General features: G+C 49.1%; 2 protein-coding genes across 3 annotated transcripts; both read left to right on the top strand.

Annotated features, from left to right (window-relative positions):
* Positions 1–2,039: 2,039 nt before the first annotated feature.
* Positions 2,040–18,740, top strand: Ap1m2 (adaptor related protein complex 1 subunit mu 2). 2 transcript variants are annotated; one of them, XM_038323345.1, is made up of 13 exons: positions 2,040–2,154; positions 5,184–5,340; positions 5,520–5,587; positions 8,525–8,655; positions 8,746–8,893; positions 8,980–9,106; positions 12,023–12,165; positions 12,260–12,331; positions 14,243–14,401; positions 16,634–16,759; positions 17,794–17,869; positions 18,353–18,444; positions 18,479–18,740. In XM_038323345.1, the coding sequence occupies exons 1-12, from the start codon at positions 2,113–2,115 to the stop codon at positions 18,373–18,375; spliced, it is 1,272 nt and encodes a 423-aa protein (XP_038179273.1). In that variant the 5' UTR covers positions 2,040–2,112; the 3' UTR covers positions 18,376–18,444; positions 18,479–18,740. The 2 variants fall into 2 exon arrangements, with proteins under 2 accessions (XP_038179273.1, XP_038179272.1); XM_038323344.1 differs by having other exon boundaries at positions 12,017–12,165.
* Positions 18,741–20,377: 1,637 nt separating this feature from the next.
* On the top strand, positions 20,378–22,921 carry Cdkn2d (cyclin dependent kinase inhibitor 2D). The gene is made up of 2 exons (XM_038323451.1): positions 20,378–20,734; positions 22,045–22,921. Exons 1-2 carry the CDS (start codon positions 20,594–20,596, stop codon positions 22,402–22,404), a joined length of 501 nt encoding a protein of 166 aa, XP_038179379.1. The 5' UTR covers positions 20,378–20,593; the 3' UTR covers positions 22,405–22,921.
* Positions 22,922–23,161: the final 240 nt, after the last annotated feature.

Below are 23,161 nucleotides of genomic sequence, written 5' to 3'. Positions count from 1 at the left end.
CAACAGAGTTTCTCTTTAACTTTGGAGACTGTCCTGGAACTAGCTCTTGTAGACTAGGCTGACCTCGAACTCACAGAGATCCTCCCATCTCTGCCTCCCGAGTGCTGGGATTAAAGACGTGCACCACCACCGCCTGGCACCCATCAAAAACATTTTAGGGGCTGAGAGTCTAACCAATGGTACAACACTTGCCTGGTTCACGCCAAGGTGGGACTTCTGCCCCACAGGAGAGTAAAAACAACTAGAACAACAGAATTGTGACATAGTAACCTGGCTATGTGGCCTTCTGACTGTGCTGGGATTCCTCAGTGCTGGCTGAGTAACTCTGCCGACAGGCGCCCTGCCTCTGCGTTAGGACAATTCCCGCGGCGGCTCTCTGAGTCCTCTGGACTCCAGGGCAGGTAAAGGACTGCGACTGGCTGGCTAGCCGGCGGGGTAGGGGGACTAAGGGAGGGAAGAAGAGGGGTGGTTGCGGCAACGAGGCTCAAGCGGGCTGTGTCGCCCCCTGACGGCCGTTCAGGAAACGTTTCTTCTGGTAGAGCATCAAGCCGCTGACTCCGGGAAGGTTTGAGGTGGTTCCCTTTCTCCCCACTCCGCGAAACCGTAGTCCAGCATTTGGAAGGTAGAGACAGGATGATCTTGCGTTTAAGGCCAGCCTGGGCTATTAAATAAATAAATGACGTTAGAAAACAAAAACAAAGTCAGGCGTGGTAGCTCGTGACCTTAATCTCAAGACTTGTAAAACTGAAGCAGGTCTGAACGGCTTGACTAGGTCATCCTTGGTAATCTCAACCTTCCTTCTAGAATTAGAAATATTACAAAACACAGGTCAGGTGTGGTGACACCTTTAATCCCAGCACTGGGAAGGCAGACACGAGTGGATTTAGTGCCAGTCTAGTCTACAGAGTTCCGGGACAGCCAGGGCTACACAGAGAAACCCTGTTTCTGGGGGAAAACAAACAAAACAAAGTAGTAAAATGTGTAGTGTATGGGGCTGGAGAGACCGCTCAGCAGTTAAGAGCACCGGCTGCTCTTCCAGAGGAGCCGTGTCAATTCCCAGCAACCACCATGGCAGCTCACAACTGTCTGTAACTCCAGTTCCAGGGGACCTGATGCCCTCACACAGACATACAGGCACATAAAATGCAAATAAATAAATTATTAAAAAATCTATAGTGCGAGTGAGTAAGAAGGATTGACATTACTGAACATCTGTCTGGTGGTGGCACTGGGGCACCAACACAAACTGTTCGTTAAGTCCCGTAGAGACTGGCATTTGTGGGTGAGAGAGCAAGGTCCATAGATGCATGAGCAGATTAACACCCTAGTGGATGGACAGAAGCTTGTATGTATGGGTGGGTTGATGGATGCTGATGTGTATGGACGTGTGCAGGAAGGGGTGATAAATGGATGGTAGCCAGATCAATGGACACATGTCCTGGGGGTCTCACCATCCACCCAGGCTTTTTTTTTTTTTTTTTTTTTTTTTTTTGGTTTTTCGAGACAGGGTTTCTCTGCGGCTTTGGAGCCTGTCCTGGAACCAGCTCTTGTAGACCAGGCTGGTCTCGAACTCACAGAGATCCGCCTGCCTCTGCCTCCCGAGTGCTGGGATTAAAGGCGTGCGCCACCACCGCCCGGCTCCACCCAGGCATTTTTTAACTTTATTTTATGTGCATTGGTGTGAAGGTGTCAGATCTCATGGAACTGCATTTTCAGGCAGTTGTGAGCTGCCATGTGGGTGCTGGGAATTGAACCCAAGTCCTCTGGAAGAGCAGTCAATGACTTAACTGCTGAGCCGTCTCTCCAGTCCCCCACTCAGGCATTCTTGATCACCAAAAGAAAATCAGAAAAGGAAAGAAAAGAAAATCAGAAGGGCAGCTGTCACACCTCAAGTTCTGCCTTTCCCAGCCCCAGAAGCAGTTATCAGCGTTGCTGCCGACCACTCGGTTCACCTGGCCGCCTCCCCTTTAAGACGCGCTCACCTGACGGCCTCCCCTTTAAGACGCGCTCACCTGGTGGCTCACCTGGGTGAGGGCGCTTCCGCAGGAAGAAGGAAGCTGCGCGGCTGCCTCTCCCTCTCGCTCCCGCCTCTCAGCTTCACCGGCTGCCACCATGTCGGCCTCGGCAGTCTTCATTCTGGACGTCAAGGGCAAGGTGAGGTAGGGGCAAGGGATCGCGGGACCCCGGGACAGGCCGCGGGCGCAGGTCCCGAAGCCGGAGACCCGCCCCCTCCAGCCAGCGTCTGCGGCAAGGGGCTTTACTTCTTGCCTTAGTGTTTCCCTATATGTAAAATGGGAATAAGAAAGATCCCTACCCTATTAGCGCCCTGAACCAGTGAGCACAGCCTTTCTGCAAACCATAGAGCTCAATAAATTCGCACAGTGGAAGGCCTTCACTTTCTCCTTGCAAGCTGCCAGTCCCTTCTCCGTTGGCAATCATAGCAGCAGATGAAAAATGAGCCCTGTAATAAAAGAATAAAATATAAAGTAATAAAATGGACGGGGCTGGGCATGTGCCTCAGTTGTGAGCTGGCTAGATTTGACCCCAGAGCACTCTATAAACACCTGTAATTCCAGCACTTCGCGGGTGGAGGCAGAAGGCTTGGGAGACCAAGAGAATTAGAGGCTACGTGACACACTGCCTCAAAATCAAACAGCCGCTTGGGGACCTGAGTTTCAGCCTCGAACCCAAGTAAGGGAAGAGGAGACAACCCATAAAGTTGTCCTCTGACCACATACACACTAGCCACGGACCCACACTGCCACACACACATCGTGCACAAAACAGTGTATGTGAAAGAAACAGTAACAGTGGAGCCGAGCGTTGGTGGTACAGGCCTCGGGAGGCAAGCAGACCTCTGTGAGTTCCAGGACAGCAAGGGCTCCCCAGAGAAACTTGGCTTGAAAAACAAAAACAAACAAGCAAACAATAAGGACAGTGGAAGGAGCCACATCTGTCAACCTCACTACTCTGGAAGCTGAGGCACGAGAGTGACCTGAGCTCAGGAGTTCAAGGCCAGCCTGGGCTACCACAGCAAGACAAAACAAATAAAATACTCTTGAACAAGAACAGTTCATGAAGAGGGGTTCAGGTCAGCTTGTCTACTTTTTGTGGCCATGGTTTACAGCTCCTACTTTCTCAGTCTAGAAAATGGAGACAATGACACCTGCCTCAAGACTGGGGAGGCGTGGAGGGGAGCTGTGGTTGGGATGTAAAATGAAATGGAAAAAATACATTATATATAAAAAAAGACTGAGGCAGGCACTGAACCCCTTAGCAAAGGTTCCCCCTCTCCCTCAGTGGTGGGATGGAACCCGAGCTAACCACACAGCACCTCTAGGCCACGTTGTAATCCTCTTCTAACTTGTTGTTGTTTGGTTTTCAAGACGGTTTCTCTGTGTAGCCCTGGCTGTCTGGGAACTCTCTCTGTTGACCAGACTGACCTCAAGCTCAGAGATCCTCCTGCCTCTGCCTCCCTAGTGCTGAGATTAAAGACGTGCGCCACCACCGCCCGGCGCTCCTCTTGCCCTCCTACCATGTGGGTGCTGGGGACGCCCCTCAGGCCATCGGTTTGGTGCCAAGCCCTTCTTCTCCCACTGCGCTGTGTCACAGCCCCCTCTCTAATGTTTGCTTTGAGGTGGTTGAGGTACCCAGGCCTGCTTCAGATTCACTCTGCAGCTTAGCCATCCTCCTGTCTCAGACTCTCCTTGGTAAGGCAAGGCCCAGCACATCCAGCCGCCCTGACTGGTGCTGGATTGACCTTTGCAGTGCTGAGGATGAACCCGAGGACTTCATGCGTGGTAGGCCAGTCCTCTACTGCCGAGCTCCACTCAAGCCCCGCATCCTTTGTCTTCTGTGTTGAGGCAGAATCTCATGTAGCCCAGGCTGGCTTTGAACTTCTGTACAGCCAAGGATGGCCTTGCACTTCTGATCCTCCTGCTCCCACCTCCTACTATCCCCAGTGCAGCACTCATTAGTAGAAAGTTGTTTGAGCTTCATATGGACCCAGGATACTTTTAACTGTGGGTCTTGTGTACCCACTTAACAGGCACAGAAACTGAGGCATACAGAAGTGGAGCCTTACCTGTGCCACTTAGGTAACAAGTCTGTGGGAATTAGACACTGAGCATGACGTGGCGGCAAACACCTGTAATCTCAGCATTCAAGAAACCAAGGCAGGAAGGATTGAGAGTTTGAGACCAGCTGGGTCTCCATGGAAAAACTGTCTAATAAATAAGAAAAGAAAAAGAAAGACAGCTAGGCAATAGCTCAGCGTGTTAAGCGCCTGGCGCTGATGTGAGCGAGGTCCCTAGTTCGAGACCTGGGTTAGAAAGCTTTGCCGGGCGGTGGTGGCGCACGCCTTTAATCCCAGCACTCGGGAGGCAGAGGCAGGCGGATCTCTGAGTTCGAGGCCAGCCTGGGCTACAAGAGCTAGTTCCAGGACAGGCTCTAGAAATTACAGGGAAACCCTGTCTCGAAAACAAAAAAAAAAAGAAAAAAGAAAAAGAAAGATAGGCTAAGGATGTAGTTTACTTGGTAGAGTTTATTTATTTATTTATTTATTTATTTGTTTGTTTGTTTGTTTGTTCGTTTATTTATTTATTTATATTTATTTTGGTTTTTCAAGGCAGGGTTTCCCTGTAGTTTCTAGAGCCTGTCCTGGAACTAGCTCTTGTAGACCAGGCTGGCCTCGAACTCAGAGATCCGCCTGCCTCTGCCTCCCGAGTGCTGGGATTAAAGGTGTGCACCACCACTGCCGGCTTAGAGTTTATTTTTTGTTGTTGTTGTTTGTTTTCGAGACAGGGTTTCTCTGTAGCTTTGGAACCTATCCTGGAACTAGCTCTTGTAGACCAGGCTGGCCTCAAACTCACAGAGGTCTGCCTGTCTCTCAAGTGTTGGGATTAAAGGCATGTGTGGCCACTGCCCGTCTGGTAGAGGGTTTGTCTTCATAGCTCTAGCTTAGGTGGAAGCAGGAGCACCAGGACTTCACAGTCACCCTCAGTTACAAGGCTGGCCTTGGCTATGTGAGATACTATCTCACCATCCCCTCCATAAAACAAAGTAGAGGCCAGGTGTATATGGGGAAGAAGGAGGGTTAGAGAAAAGAGACTATGACATCCTAAGGCCCCTGAACCCTGGGTCTGGGTACTGGTGATGGCTGAGTCCTTTCTTCCTACCCTTAGCCCCTGATTAGCCGAAACTACAAAGGTGATGTGCCCATGACGGAGATTGACCATTTCATGCCACTGCTTATGCAACGTGAGGAGGAGGGTGTGCTGGCCCCGCTGCTGAGCCATGGCCGAGTACACTTCTTGTGGATCAAACACAGCAACCTCTACTGTATCCACCCCATGCTGGGCAGGAGTGTCAAGAACTTGATCTAGAGGGCGGGCGATGTACTGAGACCAGTTTACACAGTGCATGGGGTAAGGGGTTGCAGGAATGGGGTGGGGGCTGCAGGGGACATGTAGCACCCCTACCTCGAAAATGGCTCTTCTTCCTTAACCTTACTGTACCAGTGGTGGCCACCACACTGAAGAACGCCAATGCCTCTCTGGTGTACTCCTTTCTGTACAAGACTGTGGAGGTAGGGACTGGCTTCTCATTGCTATCTGGTCTGTCTGCGTGTGCTCCCCCTGTGACCATGCCAATTAAAGCTAAAGCCTTCTCTCTCCTCTCACTACTGGATTAGGAAGAGTCGCCCCAGATTTGAGTTAGGGGTCTAGTCCCATTTCCCTGCTGTTTCTGTGCCTGAAACCCAACAGGAGTGCTGTTGTAATGGGAAGGGAAGAAAGGGATACATATGAAAAGGGGGCCTTGGAGGTGAAGTAATACAGAGAAAGTGTCCCCCACAGAGGGCAAGGTGAACAAAAAGGCCCTGAGGTGTGGATAGAGTGGAGGCTAAGGGGTTCAAATGAGAAGATGCAGGTTGAGCATCAGTGTGCTCGGTGCTGGACGAGCCCCGATGTTGGATGTTTCAGATGTTAGAACCTTTGTAGATGTGTAGTGAGGCATCCCGGGGATAGAGCAAAGACTTCAGGAAACGAGTTTGTGTTTCATGTATACATGTATACTTTATATTCATCTGGAAGTTTGTTTTATTTTATTTTATCGGTTTTTCAAGACAGGGTTTCTCTGTGTAACAGCGCTGACTGTCCTGGAACTTACTTTGTAGACCAGACTGGCCTCAAATTCACAGAAAAAAACATCCTGCTGCTGGGATTAAAGGTGTGCACCATCACTGCCCAGCCAAAAATAATTTTTAAATTCTTTAAATTTTTTTTTATCTGTATGGGTGTGCTGGACTGTAAGTCTGTGAACCACATGCCCAAGCAGGCTGGAATAGAGCATTGGATCCTTTGGGACTGGGGTTAAAAGATGGTTTGAGCTGTTATGTAGGTGCTGAGAATCAAACCTGGGTCCTTGGAAGAGCAGCCAATGCTTTGAATGACTGAGCTAGCTCTGCAGCCTCTGGAAGGCCATTATTTTTTTTCCCATATGGTGGTGTCCAAGCCTTTAATCCCAGTACTCAGGAGGCAGAGGCTGGTGAATCTCTATGAGTTAGAGACTAGCCTGGTCTACAGAGCAAGTTCCAGGACAACCAGGGCTATGAAGAGAAACCACACACACACACATTAAAAAAAAAAAAGGAAGGAAGGAAGGAAGGAAGGAAGGAAGGAAGGAAGGAAGGAAGGAAGGAAGAAAGGAAGAAAAAGAAAAAAGATGTCTCCACACCTTAGCAACCATTAATGGCCTATAGATCCCCAGAAGTGGTGGTGTCTCCTATCCCTAGGATGCTGACTGCTCAATTTAGTTCAGGTAGTCATGTCTGTGTATTTATTTTTGAGACAGGCTCTCTCGCAGCCCAGCTGACCTTGAACTTCCAGGCACAGGTGTACCTAGTTGTTTTACATGTATTCGGTTAGTTCTTTGTGTGTGTGGCACATGTGTGTGCACATGTGTATGAGGTATGGGTGTGGAGATCAGAAGACAGCTAGCCTTCGGCTCATGGGTCCCAGGATCATCGGGTTTGGTAACGAGTGACTGCTTGCTAAGCCGTCTGTCCCGTCCGTTTGTTTTGATGTTGGTTTCTCATGTGCTGGAGAATTACATCCATTTGCTCTGTTTTATTCTCTTCCGTTTGCATCACATCACTGGCCCTCTACTCCTGACAGATACACAGGTTCCTGGTGCAGAACACAGATTTATAAGATATGCACTTTATTTAAGATTTGTTTACTTTTAATTTTATGTATATGGGTATTTTGCTTGCTTGTATGTCTATGTACTTCAGGGATGCAGTGCCCACAGAGGCCTGAATGGAATGTTGGATCTCCTGGGACTGGAGTTACAGACCGTTGTGAGCTGCTGTCTTGGTGCTGGGCACTGAACATGGGACACAGTGCTTTTAACCCCTGAACATCTCTCCAGCCCCAACTTTTTTGTTTGTTTTGATGTGTTTGTTTACACAGGGTCTCTCTATTTAATCCTGGAACTTACTATATATAACCCATGTTGGTCTTGAACTCAAAAAGGCCCCTTTTCTCTGCCTTCTGAGTGTTGGGATTAAAGACATGAACCACCATATCTGGCCTCCACACTTTTTTCTTTTTTTTTTTTTTTTTTTTTTTTTTTTAATTTATTTATTTATTATGTATACAATATTCTGTCTGTGTGTATGCCTGCAGGCCAGAGGAGGGCACCAGACCCCATTACAGATGGTTGTGAGCCACCATGTGGTTGCTGGGAATTGAACTCAGGACCTTTGGAAGAGCAGGCAATGCTCTTAACCGCTGAGCCATCTCTCCAGCCCCTTCTTTTTTTCTTTTTAAAGATTTATTTATTATGTATACAACACTCTGCCTCCATGTATGCCCGCATGCCAGAGGAGGGCGCCAGATCTCAGTACAGATAGTTATGAGCCACCATGTGGTTGCTGGGAATTGAACTCAGGACCTCTGGAAGAGCAGCCAGTGCTCTTAACCTCTGAGCCATCTCTCCAGCCCCCACACATTTTTTCTTAGGGAGAACAAGATGGATCAGACCTCTCATTTTAGAGCTTTAAAGGCTACAGCAAGAGGATGGAAAGTTCATGCCCAACCTAGGTTCCATAGCCAGACCCTTTCTCAGAGCAACAGTCCGGAGTGTTGGGGTGTAGCTCCTTAGTAGAGCCCCTGCATACAATCCCCAGGGAGGGGCTGGGGTGTTGCTCATTTGTAGAGTCCTGACCTAAAGCAAGGTGCTGGTTTCTTCCAACCCCTGTACCATACCCACACCCAGAAAACCCATTTTAACCCCACTAGCTGTTTGTCTAGATTCTTCAAGGTGTAGGTTTCCACCGCTGTTTCCTTCCCACACTGACATGCTGGATATGATTGACCCCATCACCAGTGGCTATCACGTCTCCTCTTAAATTGCTCCATGGGAGAGAGCCTGTCTCTTTGTTTGCAGCCCAGGCACATAGTAAGTAGGTGGTCCATAATTGCTTCCTGGCTGAGTGTGTTCCCTGGGGCCCCACACCTAGGTCTTCTGTGAGTACTTTAAGGAGCTGGAGGAGGAGAGCATCCGTGATAACTTTGTCATTGTGTACGAGCTGCTGGACGAGCTCATGGACTTCGGCTTTCCTCAGACCACAGACAGCAAGATCCTGCAGGAGTGAGTACGAGAAGCTGCCTGTGACCGGGAGGCTGCTCCCTCTGAGGGGTCCCTGGTTTAGCTGCAGACCCTCACTGCTCTTCCCAATAGGTACATCACACAACAGGGCAACAAGCTGGAGACAGGCAAGTCTCGAGTACCATCCACAGTCACCAATGCCGTGTCGTGGCGCTCCGAGGGGATCAAGTACAAGAAGAATGAGGTCTTCATTGACGTCATAGAGTCTGTTAACCTTCTGGTGAGCTTCTGTGCCTCATGTCCTGGGGGCAGGAGCGGGGGACTCTGTACCTGTTGACACCCCATATTGGGATACCCCCTTTGCAGGTCAATGCTAATGGCAGTGTCTTGCTCAGCGAGATTGTGGGCACCATCAAGCTGAAGGTGTTTTTATCTGGGATGCCAGAGCTGCGGCTGGGCCTCAATGACCGAGTGCTCTTTGAGCTTACTGGCCGTAAGATTGGGGGGGACCCCTTCCCGGGAGGGGCTACTCCTAGACAGAGGCCAGTTCTGAGATAAGTGTTCACATGCAATGAAGCCTTGCATCTCAGCAGCAAAGTCCACCTGGCAAATGCTTTCTTTGTTAATGAGATCTGGCCGCTGACCAGGCCCATTTCTGGCCTTGACATTCTAGTGGGAGCAGACAGGTTAATAATATTTAAGCATCTCACAGACAGAGTAATCCATGTTGTAATGTCAGCACTCTGGAGGCTGAGACAGGAAGGTGAGGAGTTCAGTGTCATCTGGTTAGGGTAGGAGATGGGTTACAAGAAGTGGGCAGAGATAAATGGTTGCCGCACTCAGAATGCCAAGGGGGCCTAATCAACAAGTTCCAGGCCAAAAGAGAAATGCTGTCTCAGGGAAAGAAAAAACAAAAGCAAAAAAATAAGGTGGATGTCACCTGAGGAAAGACACCTGGTATTGTCCTCCGGTGTCCATGTATACATGTACACACGCATACAAATGTACACACACACACACACACACAGTAAAATAAAACCAAAGAAAACAAAAGCCAAGTCGAACCAAGCATAGTGTTACATAAGAGTAATCCCAGAACTTGGGAGGTAGAAGCAGGAATTCAAGGTAATTCTCAGCTACTTAGTGAATGTGAAGCTGTTCTGGGCTACATAAAACCCTGTCTCAAAAGATCATACCAAGCCCACCTTTAATCCCAGCACTCAGGAGGCAGAGGCAGGCTGATCTCTGTGAGTTCAAGGCCAGTCTGGTCTACAGAGTGAGTTCCAGATCAACCAGGGCTCCATAGACAAAGCCTTTCTTGAAGAAAACCCAAACCAACCACCAAACAAACAAATAAAAAACCAGGCATTGGAGACTAGAGAGATGGCACAGTAGTTAAGAGCACTGTCTGCTTTTCCAGGAGACCCAGCACCCACGTGGTAGCTCACAACTGTAACTCCAAGATCTGACACCCTCACACAGACATACATGCAGGCAAAACACCAATGCACATAAAATATAAACAAACCAATAAATAAAAAAGCAGGCATAGAAGCCAGGCAGTGGTGGCTCACGCCTTTAATTCCAGCATGTACAAGGCGGAGCAGGTGGATCTTTGTAAATTCCAGGCCAGCTTGATCTACATAGCAATATCCAGGACAGCCACGATTACATGGTGAAACCCTGTCCCCAAAACAAATCAAATACAAAGGGTATGCATGGTGGTGTTTATCTGCTCTGTGACACTGGAGGAGATCCCCAGAGTGCTCTGGCCAGCCCTGCTTGCTAGTTTGTGAGCTCCAGGTTGAATGAGACACTTTGTGTCAAAAGATAAGACAGTGGGCTAGAGAGAAGGCTGAACAAGGAAGTCGCTTGGCCACAAACACAGTGACCTGAATGAGATCCCTAAACCCACACAGAAAAACCCAGAAGTGCTGGTGTACATCTGAAATCTCAGCATTCCTTTTAAAGATCGATTATTTATTTATTGATTGATTGATTAATTAATTAATTAATTGGTTTTTCAAGACAGGGTTTTTCTTTTTTTTTATTTTTTCTTGAGTGGAGCCAGTCCTGGAACTCGCTATGTAGATCAGGCTGGCCTCGAACTCACAGAGATCCACCTGCCTCTGCTTCCCGAGTGCTGGAATTAAAGGTGTGTATTACCATTGCCCAACTCCTTTTAAAGATTTTATTTACATGTTTATTTGTTCATGTTTTATGTATATGGGTATTTTTTCCTGTATGTGCACCATGTCTGTGCAGTACCCACAGAGACCAGAAGAGGGCGTCAGATCCCCTGGTACCTGAGGAATTACTAACGTGTCAGTCCCCACTAAGGTGCTCTGAATTGAACCTAGATCCTCTTCAAGAGTAGCCAGTGCTCTTTTCCCCTGAGCCATCTTTCCAGCCCCATGAAGTCTAAGCACTTCTGTACGCAGTGGAGGCTGAGACAGGAGGATCTTCCAGAAGCTCCCAGGCCAGCTAGATTGGACCGCGTGGAGCCCTGACATGGTGGGAGGGAAGAGGCGTAGCAGCCACACATCTGTGCTCACACATCCACAGCCGTCTGTTAAATGTGGAAAGGGCCGTGGCTCAGTCACCAGGACCCGCATGGTGGAGTGAGAGAGCTGACTTCTACAAGCTGTCTTCTGACCTCCACTTGCACTGGGCACTGGGGCAAGCATGCCCCACCTCCCAAGTAAATAAGTAAATGTAATAATAGTTTAGGGAAGAAGTTAGGGAGTGATTAACCTCTGGTTTCCACATGTACACATGAATTCATATAATACATACATACACACAGTATAGTCACAGTACAAAGGGAAAATTAGGGTCTGGAGAGGCTCCCAGTGTCTGAGGACATTTCTCGCTCCTGCAGTTCCCAGCACCTACTTCAGGTGGTTTCCAACCATTTATAACCCCAGCTCCAGGAGCTCTGACACCATGTTTGACCTCTGTGAGCACCGAACACGCTTACACACGCAATCACTCAGACACACAAACCTCCATCTAATTAAAAGTACTAAAATTTGTCCTGGGCATGGTGGCTCATGTGTTTAATCCTAGCACCTGGGATGAAGAGATGGGTGGATCTCTGATTTGGAAGCCAGCCTGGTCTACATATGAAATTTTAGGACAACCAAGGCTATGTTAGACCCTGTCTCAAAAAAATAAAAATTAAAAAAAATCCTGCTAAAATTTTAAGAAGAATAAAATGAAAATAGAAAACAGAAGATTGGGGCAGGAGCCAGATGCTGGGCTTCTGTTTCAGGTCCCACCACTACCACTCAGCCCAGGCCCTGGGCCTCCTCTGCAAACTGGAGAAGGTAGCAGCCACTAGGAATGGTGGGGTGGAGCACACTCCTCAGCCCTAGGGTCACTCTGCTTGCTCCACTCCGAGTTTCAGGGAGCAAGAATAAGTCTGTGGAACTGGAAGATGTGAAATTCCACCAGTGTGTGAGGCTTTCACGCTTTGACAATGACCGAACCATCTCCTTCATCCCCCCAGATGGGGACTTTGAACTCATGTCTTATCGCCTAAGCACCCAGGTGAGATGGGGCCCAGCTGGACACAAAGGAGGTGGTGGGCAGTGGACCAAGGGCAGGCATCAGGATCTCTGAGTGCTGCCTCCTCTGCCTGCAGGTCAAACCCCTGATCTGGATTGAGTCAGTCATTGAGAAATTCTCCCACAGCCGAGTGGAGATCATGGTCAAGGTGAGCTCTGGGAGGAGTCTTTCTCTGCACAGGCACCATGTTTTTAACTCTTTTTTTTCCCCTTAACTTTGTGTATGTGTGTGTTTTGCCTGCATGTATGTCTGACATGCAAGACTTGCCTGCCTGGTGCCCACAGAGACTAGATGAGGGTACTGGATCCACTGGAACTGGAGTTATAGATGGTTGTGAACCTCCATGTGGGTTCTGAGACTCAATGTGGAGTCCTCTGGAAGACTTAACCCCTGAGTTCTTAACCCCTGAGCCATCTCTTCAGATCTTTGCAAGATCTTACCGTGTAACCCTGGATGAACTCTCTGTGTAGACAAGAATGGCCTCAAACTCAGAGATCTGCCTCTGCTCCACCTCCCAAGGGCTGGGTCTAGAGATGAGTGATCTTCTCAGCCCTTATTTATTTGTTTAAATTTTGTTTTTATTTTATGTGAATGGGTGTCTTAGTTAGAGTTTCTATTGCTGTGAAGAGACACCATGACCACAGTAACTCTTACAAAGGAAAACATTTAATTGAGGTGGCTTACAGTTCAGAGGTTTAGTCCATTATCATCATAGTGGGACATGGCATTGTGTCTACAGACAAGATGCTGAAGCTAAGAGTCCTACATCTTGATCCACAGCAACAGTAAGTGATTTGAGACACTGGGCATGGACTGAACATATGTGAGACGACCTCAAAGCCTGCCTCCACAGTGACATACTTCCTCCAAGACCACACCTACTCCAGCAAAGCCAGACCTCCTAATAATGCCACTCCCTATGAGCTGTATTTATTTGTTTGTTTGTTTATTTATTTGCTTTTTAAGGCAGGGGTTTCTCTGTTGCTTTGGCGTCTCTCCTGGAACTAGCTCTTGTAGACCAGGCTGATCTTGCACTCAGAGATCCACCTGCCTCTGCCTCCTGAGTGCTGAGATTAAAGGCATGGGCCACCACTGCTGGGTTTGAATTTAGATTAATTTGTCATCCAGTGCCTTTATCTGCTGAGCCATAACAGCAGCCTCTTCTCTTCCCTTTCTCTGACCAGGGATATTATCGGGGCCTCTAGAATGCTAGGCATTCACTCTGCACTAAACTATATTCCCATTCATTTTTCTGTTTTGTATTTCCAAATGAGATCTCACTTAGTTGTCCAGGCCTATCCTGAACACTGTCTCTAAAGTCCAGGCTGACTCTGAACACTGTCTCTATAGTCCAGGCCTATCCTGAACACTATCTCTATAGTCCAGGCCTATCCTGAACACTGTCTCTGTAGTCCAGGCTGACCCTGAACACTGTCTCTATAGTCCAGGCTGACTCTGAACTCTGTCTCTATATTCCAGGCCTATCCTGAACACTGTCTCTATAGTCCAGGCTGACCCTGAACACTGTCTCTATAGTCCAGGCTGACTCTGAACTCTGTCTCTATATTCCAGGCCTATCCTGAACACTGTCTCTATAGTCCAGGCTGACCCTGAACACTGTCTCTATAGTCCAGGCTGACTCTGAACTCTGTCTCTATATTCCAGGCCTATCCTGAACACTGTCTCTATAGTCCAGGCTGACTTTGAACACTGTCTCTATAGTCCAGGCTGACTCTGAACTCTGTCTCTATATTCCAGGCCTATCCTGAACACTGTCTCTATAGTCCAGGCTGACTTTGAACACTGTCTCTATAGTCCAGGCTGACTTTAAACACTGTCTCTATAGTCCAGGCTGACTCTGAACTCTGTCTCTATATTCCAGGCCTATCCTGAACACTGTCTCTATAGTCCAGGCTGACCCTGAACACTGTCTCTATAGTCCAGGCTAGCCTTAAACTTGACATCCTCCTGCTTCAGCCTCCAGAGTAGCTGGGATCACAAGCATCCAACACTAATCTTGCTCAGGTTGAATTCTTTTTGCCTCCTGCTCTCCTGACAGGCTAAGGGGCAATTTAAGAAGCAGTCAGTGGCCAATGGTGTGGAAATATCTGTGCCCGTACCCAGCGATGCAGATTCCCCACGCTTCAAGACCAGTGTGGGCAGTGCCAAGTATGTGCCTGAGAAGAATGTTGTCATTTGGAGTATCAAGTCCTTCCCTGTGAGTATTAAGAATGGTGGGACCCAGGGTGAGAGGGGCTTTAGTGGTGGTGGGGCCTGCCTGCACCACATGAGGTCAAGGTGAAGGAAACCTCAGAGGACCTCATCAGTATGTACATGGCTATCATGAAGGCTGATGAAGGGAAAACCCAGGCTGATGTGTGGCTGTGTCTGACTTCCTTCCAGCTGGGTGGAGGCAGGAGGATAAAAATTACATAACTACTTCAAGTCTAGCCTAGGCTATATGAGATTCTGTTTGAAAACCCAAACCAAACCAAGGTGGAGAAACTTAACCTTCCTGAAATAGCATCTTCCTACCCCATAAGTCCTTAGGGATACAGCTTTGGTTCCTGGTGTTTCCTTCATAGACTCAGTTCATCTGTGAAATGGGATAGATGGCAGCTGACCCACATTCTTTTGCTGATATTGTTGTTTTTGTTTTTTAGACAGGGTCTCACTGTGTATCCATGGCAGGCCTAGAACTCACTATGTAGAGCAGGCTGGCCTCAAACTCACAGAGATCTGCTCACCTCTGCCTCCCAAGTGTGTGCTATAATGTCCAATTATGACCACATTCTCCACATTCTGAGCACTGGTGGCTTCATTCTATGGTTATTTCGTGTGTGTGTGTGTGTGTGTGTGTGTGTGTGTGTGTGCACGCGCGCGCGCGCGCGCGCGCTTGTGCATGCACCATGGGGTGCAGGTGGAAATCAGAGGATAACTTTTAGGAGTTGGTTCTCTCCTTCCCAATAGATCGAACTCAGGTTGTCAGGCTTGGCTGGAAGTGCCTTTTTGCTTCATAATCTTGACAGTCCTTTATTATTAACTTTTTAATTTTTGTTTGTTCGTTTTTTGTTTTTTAAGACAGGGTTTCTCTGTGTAGCCCTGGCTATCTTGAAACTCACTGTGTAGACCAGGCTGGCCTTGAACTCACAGAAAGCCACCTGCCTCTGCCTCCAAAGTTCTGGAATTAAAAGCATTCGCCACCACTGCCCAGCTGACTTTTCTTTTCATATGTGTAAGTATTTTCCCGGTATATAGTATGTGCATCATGTGTGCACCTTGTGCTTGTGGAAGTCAGAAAAGACACTGGAGGGCTGGAGAGATGGCTCAGTGGTTAAGAGCATTGCCTGCTCTTCCAAAGGTCATGAGTTCAATTCCCAGCAACCACATGGTGGCTCACAACCATCTGTAATGAGGTTTGGTGCCCTCTTCTGGCCTGCACACACACACACACACACACACACACACACACACACACACACACAGAATATTGTATACGTAATAAATAAATATTTTTAAAAAAAGACACTGGCAGAGGCAGGCGAATCTCTGTGAGTTCGAGGCCAGCCTGGTCTACAAGAGCTAGTTCCAGGACAGGCTCTAAAAAAGCTGCAGAGAAACCCTGTCTCGAAAAACCAAAAAAAAAAAAAAAAGACACTGGATCCCTGGCACCGAAACTGAGCTGGTTGTGAATTGCCTTGTGGCTTCTGAGAACCTAATGTGGGTTGTCTGGGAGAGCAGACATCTCCAGTCACATCTTTACTTTTTTGAGACAAGGTCTCACGTGACCTCCCTCTCTCTCCTACATGCCAGGAGTACAGGTACCGCCACACTTGGTTCATGTGGTGCTGGGTATGGAACCCAGAACATCACATGTGCTAGGCAAGCACTACCAACTAAGCCGTAGTGCACCTCAGGTTAGTGATTCATGCATACGTGCCTATGAGAGTGAGACACAGGTGGCTAAACACCCTATTGTTCTACCTCTGTTCTGCGAGCCCTTGGTTTCTTTTCTTTCTTGTTTTTTTGAGACAGGTTTTCTCGGTGTAGCTTTGGAGCCTGTCCTGGAACTTGCTCTGTAGATCAGGCTGGCTTCAAACTCACAGATATCTGCCTGCCTCTGCCTCATGAGGACCCTTGGTTTCTTGACACAAGGTCTCACTCTGTACCCCAGAGTGGTCTTGAACTTGTAATCTTTGATTCTCTTGCTTTAGTTTCCAGGGTAACTGGAACTATGGGCCTTTGCCACTGAACCCAGCTACTGTTAGATTTGGCATGTCTGTTTCCTCCAGTTGAGGGACAAGAGTTAGATTTTTCCTATGGGTCTCAGTGAGCTCTCTTAACTTTGAAATCTGTATAATGGACGATCATCTGTGGAGGCTGCTGTGAGGGTTGTCTGAGAGACAGAGGTGGACCACTCACAGAGTCTGATGCCTCTGTGTGTCCACAGGGTGGCAAAGAGTACTTGATGCGTGCCCACTTCGGACTCCCCAGCGTGGAAACCGAGGAGGTGGAGGGCCGGCCACCTATTGGGGTCAAGTTTGAGATCCCATACTTTACCGTTTCTGGCATCCAGGTGAGGCTTCAATCACCTCTCATCTCATATCTTATTTATTCATTTGAGCTTTTATTTATTTTATGTGTATCAGCGTTTTGCCTGCATATGTCTCTGAACCACATGTGTACAGTCCCTGTGGAGGTCAGAAGGTGTCAGATCCTCTGGAACTGGAATTACAGAGTGTTTTATTCTAACCCGGGTCCTCTGGAAGAACAGCCAGAGTGCTCTTAACCACTGAGACATCTCTCCAGCCCCCCCCCCTTTTTTTTTTTTTTTTTTTGAGACAGGATCTCACTGTAGCCAGGCTGACCTGTAACTCACTTTGTAGACCAACTGGCACTGAACTCAAGCAGAGACCTGCCTGCCTCTGTTTCCAGAGTGCTCAGATTGGAGGCATGCACCACCACAGCAGGCGTTATTATTTTGTTTGGAACCCAAGCTAGCCAAGGACTCACTCTGAGTCCAGGCTGGTCTCAAACTCACCACACAACCCAGGTTGGCCTTAAGTTTAGAATATCCTTCTGTCTAGATTCCCAAGCTCTAGGCTGAGAGTCTTGGATGTGTCCCCATGCCAGGTTCTCCACTTCTTTGTCTTCTGCTCTGAATGTTGCCTCTTCTGTTCTCAGGCTGGGGCTCTCCCCTCTCTGCCTCCCCTTGCTCAGTCACTATTCACCTGCCCTCCCCCACCTACAGAGTATTCTCTATTCTCTTGTTCTGTCCCCAACTCTGTCCTGTATCTTCCCTCTGTACTTCCTTTTCCCTGCTGGCCTGGATCACTCCCTCTTTGTGCTTGTCATGCCCGGTTTGTGGCATTTTGTATCCTAAAGTATGCCCTGTGTGTTCTTTTGATGCAGGCCATCACTTTTCTTCCACCTCTTGTCACTCTCCCCAATAACCCCCCGCCATGCTAGGACTGAACCCAGGGACTGGCTAGACAGGGATTCTCCCATGACTCAGACCCCAGCTCCTCACTAGTGACTCTGGAAGAAAGCTCTACTGCTGAGCTACATCCCTAGTTCTTGGCTACTCCTTTTTTTGTTGTTGTTTTCCAGGTCCGCTACATGAAGATCATCGAGAAAAGTGGGTACCAGGCCCTGCCCTGGGTTCGCTACATCACCCAGAGTGGGGGTAAGAGCCTGGCTGTCTGGGACAATGAGCCGTACAAGGGGATGAAGGGCGTGGGGACTGGTGACATTGATGTTATTTGGGACAGTTCCAAAACAGCATGTTTTGCCCCCAGTCCTTCCCTTACCATGCATGCTTCCTTGGGCTTATACATCTTTAAAATGGGGTGGCTGGCTTGCTTCATGGTGACCATAAGGTCTGAACAAGATGGTGAATAAGACGCTTAGCACTTATGCTGCCTGTATGTGGTCCTGGCGATCAGAGGAACTCATCCTGATCTAAGCAGGATTTTTTTTTTTTTATGGCAATAGGATGGAAACCAGGGCTTTACACATAATAGCTAGGACTCTACCATCCATCCACCTATGTCCCAAGCCTGTAAGCCTTAAGCATTGTGAACTATTTCCAGGGGTAATTTTGTGTGTGTTGGAGGACTATTTCCCCTTTCTTGGTTCTAAGATGGTCCCTGCTTATCTTTTTCTGCAGATTATCAGCTTCGTACCAGCTAGAAGGGAGAAGTGGGGATTTGAACATGAGGCTTCTCTCTTCCTAGATCCGAACTGCAGACTATAGAGAGATGTGTGTGTGTGTGTGTGTGTGTGTGTGTGTGTGTGTGTGTGTGTGTGTTCATGTTGGGTTAGGGCACTGACAACACATTCTGGTAGCCAGCACCTGGTACCTCTCACTCAGCTGTCTAGACTGGATGGAGCTCTCTCATCCTGATTTTACATGTAGAGGGCCGAACAGCCCCTCTCCCTCCGCGAGTGCCTTCTTGCAATGACCTGCCTTGGGGCAGCTCTGGGCTGCTGAGCAGAGGCCCTGCTGGCCCTCCATCTGAGCATTAGGCGTCACTGAAATAAATCTAACAGCTGTGGATGTGCTTCTTGGCTATGGACTGGGATTGACCATAGTGCTTAGGTGGAAGTGTCCACTAGCCAATCTTCCACCCTGCTTCCTCTGCACCCTCCCCTTCATTCCCTGCCCCTCTCTGGTCCCCTCTCTAGCCACCAGAGGTCACTCTAAAACCCCCGCAGTCCATAACTGCCCCGCTTAACCCTGGTGCCCTTCCCATCTTGTTAAATTGGAAGGTGTCTGTTTTGCACACCACTCCGCAGCCACCTGACCACCTTCCCGCCCACCTGCTCCCCCTTTCCATCTCAGCACACGCTTTGAACCTCAGGGTGTTTGCTCGTGCAGGGACCCTACACTCAGCTGATGTCCTATCTTATTTTTCTTTTGATTTTTTTTTTGGGGGGGTTTCAAGACAAGGTTTCTCTGTGTAACAGTCTATGCTGTCCTGGAACTCAGTTTGTAGACCAGTCTGGCATTGAATTTACAGAGACTCACCTGCCTCTGCCTCCCAAGGGCTGATATTAAAGGGGTGCACCTGGCTTTTTTTTTTTTTTTTTGAAGACAGGGTCTGCTGTCTCCAGTCTTTCATCACTCCTCTTGCCTTTGCCTGGTTTAGATGCTGGGAACCAAACTTGTGTCCTCTGGAAGAACAGGATGTCTTTCAATGTCTTCTGTCTAGTTTTCCTGGATATTTTTTTTTTCTTTTTGATTTTTTGAGACAGGATTTCTCTGTGTAGTTTTGGAGCCTGTCTTGGAACTCACTTGGTAGGCCAGGCTGGCCTCGAACTCGGAGATCCGCCTGCCTCTGCCTGCCTCCCAAATGCTGGGATTGAAGGCCTCACCGCTGCCTGGCTCTGGTTCCAAGACCCTTTCAAAAAAAAAAAAAAAAAAAAAAAAAGCCCCTCCTTCAATCCCATCACGGATGGTAGAGGCAGGTGGATATCTGTGAGTTGTTCCAGGCCAGACAGGGCCATAGTGAGACTCTGTCTCATAAATTTAAAGCAAACAAAAAAATATTTGAAGGCGCGCACCTGACCGCCAAGAGGCCGTTCCTCTTGCACAGCAGTAAAATGAATGAACCAAGTTCCCGACCCATAGTAAGAGTTCATTAGGACTTCCGGGGTATATAAATAGAATATTCCAGTTCTGAGAGCTTCCAGTCCTGCCTCCATTCCTCCCGGAGGCGCTAAAGACCCAGAATCAGCCCGCGCTAGCCTGTCTCCAACCTCTTTCCTGGGGTCAGTTAAAGCTTCCCTCTCTTTCCCGCCCGTCGGGTTTGAAAAACCAAACACCCTGAGGTGGCGGGCAGCCCCACCGGTTGCCGCCCGCTGGCCAATCACGAGGCGCACCACCTCTATGGGCGAGACAAACCTTCCCAGCAACGCACTCTGATTGGCTGAGTCCTCGGTAGGCGGGGCTTATGGAGGTCGGGCGCTGGGCAAACCGGCTCCCGCTACTGTGTTGCGAGTTCGTAAGAAAACAAGGGCGCTCTAGGCGGGGCGTGTGACGCGCTCCTCCGCCGACTGACGGCTGACTTCAGCGGCCGGTGAGAGCGGCTCCGAGCAGACCACGCCCGCCCAAGCCGAGGAGGGAGGGTGAGTCTGGGGAGACCCGGCCCAAGGGGCGGGCGCCCAAGGGCTGGGCGGGGTTCCTCGCCGCCTCTCACGGTGACAGGGGGAGGAGCCGGGTGCGAGAACCGGGTCGTACGGGACCGAAGGGTCTGCGGCCGGGGAGTCACCGTAGAGTAGGCCCTAGTGGCTCTGCAGCTCCAGGGAAGGACAGCCCTAGTGTTCTGATCCAGCGCTTGCTGGTTCCTCAGCCTTGACCTGGACTGGGCTTGGGACTGGGTGGGTTTCACAGACCACCCGTGTCACGATGCTTTTGGAAGAAGTCCGCGTCGGCGACCGGCTGAGTGGCGCAGCGGCCCGTGGCGACGTGCAAGAGGTGCGCCGCCTCCTGCACCGGGAGCTGGTGCATCCCGACGCTCTGAACCGCTTCGGCAAGACGGCCTTGCAGGTGAGGCCTGGCTGACAGCCGGCTCCCAAACCGCATCCTTCCTAGTCTCCTGACCCGGATTGGCGATCCCCTGAGCACCATTCCCTGTTTGCGCCAATGTTGGGTGGGGTGGTGCGGGCGGGGTGGGGGAGGGGATGATTTTTCAGCCCTAAAGAATTCCTAGTCTTCAAGCCTAGAAGATTCAGTTTCGCTGCAGACCTTTATTCTGCGGGTGGGTTGGCGTTCAGCTTCTTTTCATGCCAGTCCTTGGGGACAGCTCATTTCTTGGGACTTCTAAAAAGACATTCGATCTCAGAAAAGTAGGAGATAGACATTTTTTATAGGAGTCCTTTTTAAGGGTTTCTGGTTATTTGGGGGTGAGGAGAAGTCTTCAATTCTGAAGGTGGTGTGGATTTTTTTCAATCTTCTGAGTGTCTCAGTTACAAAAAAAAATTCCCTATTGCTTGAAGACCCCATAATGTGGGGTGGCATTTATAGTGGGTTCCATTTCTGCATGGATGCTCATACATTCTGAAGATCATGCTTATGTCTAAAGAAGTTTTACCTGGACAAAGGGGACCCAAATTCCCTAGAGCATCTCTTTTCTCAAAAATTCTAAGTAGTTCTCAGAAGACGGGTGGGGTTGCATTACCTGGAGGGATTTAGCAGTTCTAGGATCTCCCATAGTGGAGTGCCCTGTCCCTGAGAGAGGCTCCTGGCTCCTTGAGAGTTTTCTTTTTGTCGTTTTTGTTGTTTTGCTTTTTTCAAAACAGTGTTCCTAAGATAGCTTAGAAACCTGTCCTAGAATTTGCTCTGTAGACCAGACTGGCCTCGAACTCAGAGATCCACCTGCATCTGCCTTCCAAGTACTGGGATTAAAGGCGTGCACCACCACCGCCCAGCCACTTCAGAGTTTTTATCTTCACTTCCTTTCCCCAATTCCCCTTCCTTTCTATTTTCTTTGTTTTTGTTTCTTCTTCATTACTTTAGTATTATTATTATAATTATTATTTCTGAGAGGTCTCACTCTGTATATCGGGCTGGCCTTAAATTTGAGGCTATCCTCCTGTTTGGGCCTCCCAAGTGCAGGGATTACAGGAGTGGTCACTATGCCTGGCCCCTTAAAGTTTCATGAGAGTCACTTTTGTAGTTGGGGTCTTTTGTATCTTCAGTGAGCTTTGCGTGTGCGTGATCCGGGTCCTAAACAGCTCCCTGGATGGGGGCCTGTCTTTCCTGGGTTGTCCCTGTTCACTGAAGGACCCCTTCACTGGCACTCTGCCTGACTGTTTTCCAGTGGGAGACTCCTAACTTTCTGCTCCCTACTCCCATAGGTCATGATGTTTGGAAGTCCAGCAGTTGCTCTGGAACTCCTGAAGCAAGGTGCTAGCCCCAATGTCCAAGATGCCTCTGGTACCAGTCCAGTGCATGATGCAGCTCGCACCGGGTTCCTGGACACCTTGAAGGTCCTGGTGGAACATGGTGCTGATGTCAATGCCCTGGACGGCACTGGTTCGCTCCCCATCCATCTGGCGATACGAGAGGGCCATACCTCCGTGGTCAGCTTCCTAGCTCCCGAATCCGATCTCCATCACAGGGACGCTTCGGGTCTCACCCCCCTGGAGCTGGCCCGGCAGAGAGGGGCTCAGAACCTCATGGACATCTTGCAGAGGCACATGGTGATCCCAGTGTGACCCGGGGCCACTGTCTCCAGCCAGGGAGCCTCACTGGGTTAAGAGTCAACAAAAAGAGGAAAGAAACTTTCGCTCCTCACTCCTTCCATTGAAGAAGAGTGGGAGGAGCTGTCTGTGGTTTATTGGTGTTGGTTTCTTGAGTGAGTGTGTTTGGGGGTTTCTCTTTGTTTTTCTCATCCCATTTGGTGTGTTTGACAGAGAAGGGGCTCCTACCGGCAACAGCCACCTAAACGGTTCAGTTTTCCCTGCACCTGGCTGCAGAGACCTCAGGGCAGAGGTTTAAAGCCCTAGCCTCAGAGTGACGTCATCACCTCCTGAACTCCTGGAAGCTGGTGACCTTGGCAGGCTGTGCGCAGTGACCTGAAGTGTGAGCCACCTACTTTGGGCGTGGGAGGGGGGAGGGGAAAACGTTTGGAATCAGTTAAAAGAATAGTGAGTGTTAATCTTTTTCTTGGAAGTTTGTTTTCCAGTCTGTTGTACAGAGTTTGAAATATATATATTTATTGTTTTATGGAAAGAAATTGTTTTGTGTGGTCATTTAATGTTTTGGCTCATTAAGACTTAGGCATGATGACGGTGAGAATGACTTTTGATTTGGGAGTCTGGGATGGGGTATTCGGAGTTCCAGGACGTGGGTGTGATGAAACTGGGGGGGGATGGCGTGGCTGTGGGAGTGGTGGGGTGAAGGGACGACACGGTCATTCCCAGGGCGTCAGGGTAACTGAGCTGGGTGGGGCAGCTGTCGGGTGCTGTCGGA

Source organism: Arvicola amphibius, chromosome 3 (assembly GCF_903992535.2).
Source record: "Arvicola amphibius chromosome 3, mArvAmp1.2, whole genome shotgun sequence".
NCBI lineage: Eukaryota > Metazoa > Chordata > Mammalia > Rodentia > Cricetidae > Arvicola > Arvicola amphibius.
The sequence above is the reverse complement of the archived record's forward strand: the minus strand, read 5'-3'. Positions and strand labels throughout refer to the sequence as shown.

Excerpts from the sequence above, each read along its gene's own strand:
- Ap1m2 (XM_038323344.1), top strand. The coding sequence starts at position 2,113 with ATGTCGGCCTCGGCAGTCTTCATTCTGGACGTCAAGGGCAAG. Across the intron at positions 2,155-5,183 it reads TTCTGGACGTCAAGGGCAAG|CCCCTGATTAGCCGAAACTA; the intron begins GTGAGGTAGGGG and ends TCCTACCCTTAG. Across the intron at positions 5,341-5,519 it reads CAAACACAGCAACCTCTACT|TGGTGGCCACCACACTGAAG; the intron begins GTATCCACCCCA and ends TTACTGTACCAG.
- Cdkn2d (XM_038323451.1), top strand. The coding sequence starts at position 20,594 with ATGCTTTTGGAAGAAGTCCGCGTCGGCGACCGGCTGAGTGGCGCAGCG. Across the intron at positions 20,735-22,044 it reads TCGGCAAGACGGCCTTGCAG|GTCATGATGTTTGGAAGTCC; the intron begins GTGAGGCCTGGC and ends CTACTCCCATAG.